The sequence below is a fragment of the Hordeum vulgare genome, chromosome 5H (assembly GCF_904849725.1).
Source record: "Hordeum vulgare subsp. vulgare chromosome 5H, MorexV3_pseudomolecules_assembly, whole genome shotgun sequence".
Lineage (NCBI taxonomy): Eukaryota > Viridiplantae > Streptophyta > Magnoliopsida > Poales > Poaceae > Hordeum > Hordeum vulgare.
In genome coordinates, this window is record NC_058522.1 from 480006500 (window position 1) to 480013227 (window position 6728).

General features: G+C 45.1%; 1 protein-coding gene across 2 annotated transcripts; it reads right to left on the reverse strand.

Annotated features, from left to right (window-relative positions):
• Positions 1–1052: 1052 nt before the first annotated feature.
• Positions 1053–4783, reverse strand: LOC123399475 (cinnamoyl-CoA reductase 1-like). Of its 2 annotated transcripts, none has more exons than XM_045093886.1 (6): positions 4621–4783; positions 3731–3900; positions 3078–3263; positions 2714–2876; positions 1764–1953; positions 1053–1656 (listed from the first exon to the last, which is right to left on the reverse strand). In XM_045093886.1, the coding sequence occupies exons 1-6, from the start codon at positions 4766–4768 to the stop codon at positions 1467–1469; spliced, it is 1047 nt and encodes a 348-aa protein (XP_044949821.1). In that variant the 5' UTR covers positions 4769–4783; the 3' UTR covers positions 1053–1466. The 2 variants fall into 2 exon arrangements, with proteins under 2 accessions (XP_044949821.1, XP_044949822.1); XM_045093887.1 differs by lacking the exon at positions 4621–4783 and adding an exon at positions 4297–4522.
• Between the last annotated feature and the right edge of the window lie 1945 nt (positions 4784–6728).

The following is a 6728-nucleotide window of genomic DNA, read 5'->3' on the forward strand; positions in this document are numbered from 1 at the left end:
TGAATCACATGTATGTGTGGTTCCAGTAATCGATGAGAGATTCTTTGTTACTGCTTTTTTCCGCATGATAAGGTCATCCAAACATGCATAATGCTAGAAGGGTTGGACGCGCTTTGCTGTGTTGTTTATATTTTTAGATTTTCATAATTTATACTCCCTTCGTTTCAAAATTCTTGTCTTAATTTTTTTTAGATATGAATGCATTTAGATACTAAAACGACAATAATTTTGAAACGGAGGGAGTATCTATCTTCAAATATGATATGTATTAGTTTTTTAAAAAGTCAAACCTCTTGAAATTTGTCCAGATTTTTGTAGGAATATATCGGTGTCCATAATATAAGATCAGATTATTAGATTCATCATGAAATAAATTTTCATATTTTAGTATTTATTATTGTGGATGTCGATATTTTTACCTCTGAACTTGATTAAAGTTTTTAAAAATCGACTTTCCAATAAACTAATACATCTTAGATTTTAGAACGGAATGGGTATTAAGTTTGGTTAGTGGAAAAGATGAGGAGTGTCTTTTCTTTTTTATTCATATAATGCGGTGTTCTGCTAGGCTTTCGCGCTGTGATTTTATGAACTGCTGATCAACTCATATTATGTGAGAAAAATTTATGCATCGATGGCTGCATGTACTATATTAATGCTACAATATCACAAGTTAATGCTATTTGTTTTCTAGATGATGAGTAGTGCCAGGATTGATAAATTATAGGCCGATTGTTTCCAATTGATTTGAAGAATTATTGACCCAGTCAAAATCATGATTGAAATCCAATATTTATTTTGTCAATGAAATAAGAGATCATGGTGAATTAAAATAATTGAGTTAGAGATTATTAACCCAGTTAAAATTGATGATCCAGTTCCAAATTTATAGCCTCAATTGAACATCTTTAATTCCAGGGAGCTTAGTGATTTAGTATATTGGCACCCCTCTTAGTGCTTGTTAAATTAATCATGAATCTATGAAAAAGACTTTTTTTGTTACTACTTCCTTTTGCCCTCACAGCCTGAGAATTACATACCCCTCCATCCCGTAATATAAGAACGTTCAGCTTAAAAAACGTTTTTAACAGGGAGCGTATTTCATTGCGATTCTTCTAATCTAGCTGTAGCGCTGCCTGATGGTACTAATACAGCCTTTTAGCTCATCGCAGCAAAAGGCTAGCGATTAGGAAAACGGAAGGAAATCTCCCTCCACTAACCGTGACAGCCAGTAAGTGGCAGAGTACCTTGTCTCTTTTGACAGTTTATATGCATCGGCATTCCGCTTGTGCTCTGCATGTTGTACCCTCTGTCCATTCTTAGAGGTGACAGACGGGGTGCCGGCAGGTACAGCAGGGATACGGCAGATACAGAGCTGCAGAGCGATAGCTGCTTATTTGTTGCCGTTGCGAGACTCCATCCAGAAGTCCGACCATAAAAAACGAAGCACCGTCAGCACTTCTGATTCACTGATCACCAGCCAGACGGAACAGATGCGGAAGCCGGCAAGGACGCGCAGCGGAACCCTGCAGAAGTCCAGCCTTCTCATAACAGTCCACGCTGTCCGAGAGCGTCTCCTCCAGCTTCCGCGGCTTCCACCCCAGATCCTTCAGCTTCTGCGACGATATCGGCGCCTTACGGTCCACGTCGACGATGCTGTAAAAAGCAGAGCAGGGTCTTCTTCAGACCATGAACGGGCTGCAGGAGAATTGTGCGGTGTGACAAGTTTTGAGTTCTGACCGAGCCAAGGTGAGATAACCTACTTGTTCACATAGCTGTACTGTGGGTGCATCTTCTTCAGCAAGTCCACCAAGTCCGTTGTGCAGATGTTGTTCGGCGTGCAGATGTATCTCCCATACGATTCTGCCTTCTCGTACACAAGCAGCAAGGCGTCAGCCACATCGCGGACGTCTACAATGTGCCACAGCTTGTTGCTCATCACGTCAGGGCCTCCTGTGAATTGTCACACAATGTTCCAGTTAATGGAGCCTACCAAACAGATTTCTGCCGCGTACAACAGCAAGAATAAGACCGGGGAACTAGACCTCCGTCCCAGAAAAATACAGGAGAAGTATCATTTATTTCAAGGCTGCTCATTTTCCAAAAGATTACTTCAGTAACACACCAAATGTGCCGCTTCTAAGACTCAAAAATTCTAGCACGCAATTTGGTACTGTGTGCTTTTGTAAATCGCTGTTCATGTTCACGCATGCATAATTTCAACAATGAATGAGGCATCAAGTGCTCAAGCACATGCAACAGGTTGTAAAGGATCAGCTTATGGATGTGTGTCCTCATCTCACAGCTGTAGAGCATCATAGAAAGGCATATAGCAGCTATCGTTGAAAAAGAATACAAAACACAAACAGGTGGCAGGAAAGGAACCTAGTTATCATCTGCAAACAACGTATTGTAGATAATGACCATCCAATTTTTCGGACTTATCCGTTAACTGAAATTGAAGAGCGGATCGATATATAATAACAGGAACTATCAATGCGACCGATCCCATCTATAGCTAACTATCATTATGCGACAGCAGATAGCCGTATGATACACATCCAGAAGTCTTTGGTTGGAGAAATGGACACATTCATTCCCCAAATGATAGATTAGCCTTCGATTAGACCAACTTGCCAAGTCAAGCGTGATATTCATTAATGTGAAATTTCAGGCAATAATAGGAAACAAATGGACAGAGATCAGTATTTACCGTTAGTAACGTAGATTAAGAATTTGCTACTTGTATTCACAGTAGGCTGCAACAATGGACCAAAAACCAAAGGAGGGCAAACCGTAACAACATTTAATCCATTCTTCTCCGAATATTCAAAGGATGCCTGTTCGGCCACAATCTTAGCAACAGAATACCAGTCCTGCAAGCAAAAATCAGTAAAGGTCAAAATTTAGTCTTTGTGGAAGTTATCTCTAAGGAAACTTTCTTTTGTTATGGATACAAGCCTTTCAAAAGAGCGAACACTACAAGGAACCAGAAAATTTGTACTCATGTGTCTGCCATGAATTGTGATGCGTGCATAGTGCTTTGGAAATTTCCTTTACTAAATAGCATCTCTAACCTCGTTCTTCTGGCAGAAGTCTTTGTCTGACCAGCAACTCTCATCTTTAAGTTTATCTTGAGGCCAATTCGGGTTGAAATCAACTGCAGCAGTGGATGACAAGACAATAACCTTCTGAACCTTCATAGCCGAGCAAGCCTTTAGCACATTTGAAGTACCTTTCACAGCAGGAGCCAATACTTCTGACTGCACATATGCATTTAAACTGCGGTGAGAGGAGTACTAGCAATTCTACAGTGTTCAACACTCACAATGCCAACAAGAAATGCATCCCGACAGCTCGCAATTCTAACACTTTTGATAATCTAAACAATGTTAGCACACAAAGGTCAAAGCACATACCAATCTACTATTTGCATTGCACTAATTACTCCCAACGCTATAATATGATGTGCAAGTGTCCTCCAGGAGCTAGTATTGCAAACATATATTACGGCGAGCCTAGCTTTGCAAGCACCAAAAAATGCCAAACTATATGGGATTGAAAATGCATCACCCTATCAAGAATGACACGCGTGCCAATAGGTATAATTCACAACGCTGCTTCACTGTCAATACAAGTTCATTACTGTACCAAACAATGTAGCTACAGTAACACACGGAATGATTTTATGACGCCGAAGCATTAGTTGCCACTTGGAAAGAACACCTGCCTCAGGATCAACAATCTTATCTTCAGGCACCGGAGTGGCGAGGTGGAAGACCCCCTCACACCCCTCAAACGCACGTGTCAGCGTGTCGTAGTCGAGCACGTCGGCCCTGAACAAGTGCAGATTCTCCCGGGCCTCGTCCATCTGCTTGAGGTGGACATTCTTGGGGTCACCTGAAAGAGCATTTCAGACTTTAATCAGAACGCTGTACTTAACCGTGGACTAAGCACTTTGTTTTATCCGTTCGCTTTCGCCCATGATCAATTAAGCCCTGCTTTCTTCAATCGGACACGGAACCCCGACTGATTGACGGCCACTACGATTCTATGAATGAATGCGAAGCACATACCGACACAGGACTGGGATTCATTTTCAACCATGAATGAATGCAAAGCTCATCTGGACACGGAACTCCGATCGATTTGCAACTATGGATGAATGCAAATCCAAATCACACATATGACACGGTACTGAATCAACTGTAACTGCAAAGGGGGAAGGGGGGGGGGGGGGGGGGGGCGGTTGCGCAGGCGTGAGGCGAACAGTTCGCCGGGCAGGTGCGTCCGTACTTGGGTCGCGGACGGTGGCGTTGACGGCGTAGCCGCGGGAGAGGAGCAGCTTGACGAGCCACGAGGCGATGAACCCGCCGCCGCCGGTGACGCACACGCGCCGCGGCGGTGCCATCTTCCCTCCCCTGCCCGCCGCCGCCACCAGTGCACTGTAGCGGTGAGGTCACCGAGATGCGTGTGTGGCCAAATTGAAAGTGCCAGCTCGTAGCAAACGTGGAAATCGACTGAGGAAATGCGCGTGCATCGAAACAAAATAGGATTTGGACGCATCCGGGAGAGCGGTGCAGAGAGCAACAAAAACACGTGGAGGGAGCGGTGGCGCACCTCGCAGCCACCTGTTCGCTCCTTCTCGTCCTCCGACGCCGGCGCCGCCGCTGCTTGCCCTGCGGGGACGAAGTACGCCATCTCCATCGGAATTTCCCTTTACAGCGCCGCCACGGTCTAGACGACCCGTCGGCCCAGTAGAGCCCATCCAGAAGACTGGGCCCCAACCTCGGCAAGGAACCAGAGACGGGCTGGTAGTGGCCTGCTGCTGAAAATAAGCAGCTTCCTCTGTTTCAAAATAATTAAAGTTCGAAACATGTCTTAAGTTATGTATATGCTTAAGTTTTACCAACTCCATAAATATATATGCTAAACTCTATTGTATATAACATCAAAAAAACATAATATGAGAATATATTTCATAATAAATCTTAAGAGACTAATAATTTAGTGATGTTCTTCCTCCGTTTTTAAATGTAAGTAGCTTTCACTATAGATTATATATAGATGTATATATATATATATTTTAAAAAATATATATTAATTCATTTTACTTCGTATGTGATCATCAGTGAAATTTCTACAAAAACTTATATTTGACAAAGGAGGAGTAGATGTTAATATATTTTTTATAGGCTTTGTCAAACTTAAGCAAGTTCGACTTGAGACAACTCTACGACGGGAACTAGCCAGCTACGACGAGAACGTTTTGGGCGAGCCGTCGTAAACGCGCCGGTGGCTCCGTATTTGACCGCTTCACGCGTTATTCGTCGGCTTTATAGAAACGAATTTAGCTAATTATGAACATGGACAATAGGGAAAAAAAGATAAGGAAAAAATATAAAATATATATATTTAATTTTATAGTTTAAATTAAAAAAAATCTGTCTGGATACAACACAAACCGTTTTTCGCAAACGTGTTTTAAGAGCATCTCCAACAGCCGCGCTATATTAGCGCCGCGCGGCAAAAAAGGTAAATATAGCGCGCGCAACGCGGACTCCAGCGCGCGTGCTAAAACGATTTGGGCGCGCTGGTCATAGCCCCATCCCGCGCTGTGTATTTCGGGCGTCCACTTCGGCACGCGGCAGACTCGAGCGCGCGCGCGAACTCTCCCTATTCTTCCTTCTTTCTCCCGCGCGCGCCGGCGCCAGCGCCCCTGCCACCATGACCCCGCTGTACAGCCGCGACCCCCCCCCCCCCCGCCGCCGCAGCAGCAGCCGCCGCCGCCGCCTCCGCCGAAAACCCTAGCGCGGCGGGCCGCCGGAGCTCCGCCGACCGTCGGCCTCGCGCGCAGCCTCTTCTTGCCGCCGCGGATGACCACGCCGACGGGTGGTGTCGCGCCGACGCCGTCCCGTGCCGCCGCCGCACCGTTGGAGCGGAAGAAAGGAAAAACATCCGCGAAGAAGAAGACGACGGACGGCTCCGGCAGCTCGAAGCCGAAGAAGAAGGTTGCAGTGCGCCGGCCGGGCGCGGCGTCTACCGAAGCGCCGGCGAGCTCACTCGTTGAGCCGGCGGCGGACGCGCACCACGTGTTCGATGAAATGCCCCCAAGGTGAAAAAAATTCCAACTTTTACTTTCTTGTTATTTTTTCAATGCATTATCATATAGATAGCTTATTTGCATTGTCACAAAACTTTGTAGTCTCAACGATGATGCATACATGTCAACTATGGGTGTTGGGTCCAACAATTCGCATTGGTCTCAAACCAATGACATCCATTTGGACGACCATGAGTTTGAGGTGGACGAGGAGGGTGAGGGCATTATCGAGGCGCCGAAAGGAAGAGCGGGCAATTACACCACCAACGATGACAAATTACTATGCAATACTTGGTTGCAAGTGTCGAGGGATCCATCCGTTGGAGGTGATCAAAGTAGAGATGCTTATTGGGGGCGAATGAAAGAACACTTTGATGCTCAGAACGTGAGTGGAATTGACCACTCCGAGAGATCAGTCCCGATGGTCGACAATCAACTCGGATTGTCAAAAGTGGGCGGCCGCACAAAAGGCAGTTGACAAGCTTAACCCAAGTGGCACAAATGACGATGATAGAGTAAGTGGCATCTCATACATGTTCATCATACTTGTTTTTGGTGTCCGAAGTGCTAACTTGTTTTGTTTTTCTTGTAGTACAACATTGCCTAAAACTTGTTCAAAGAAGAG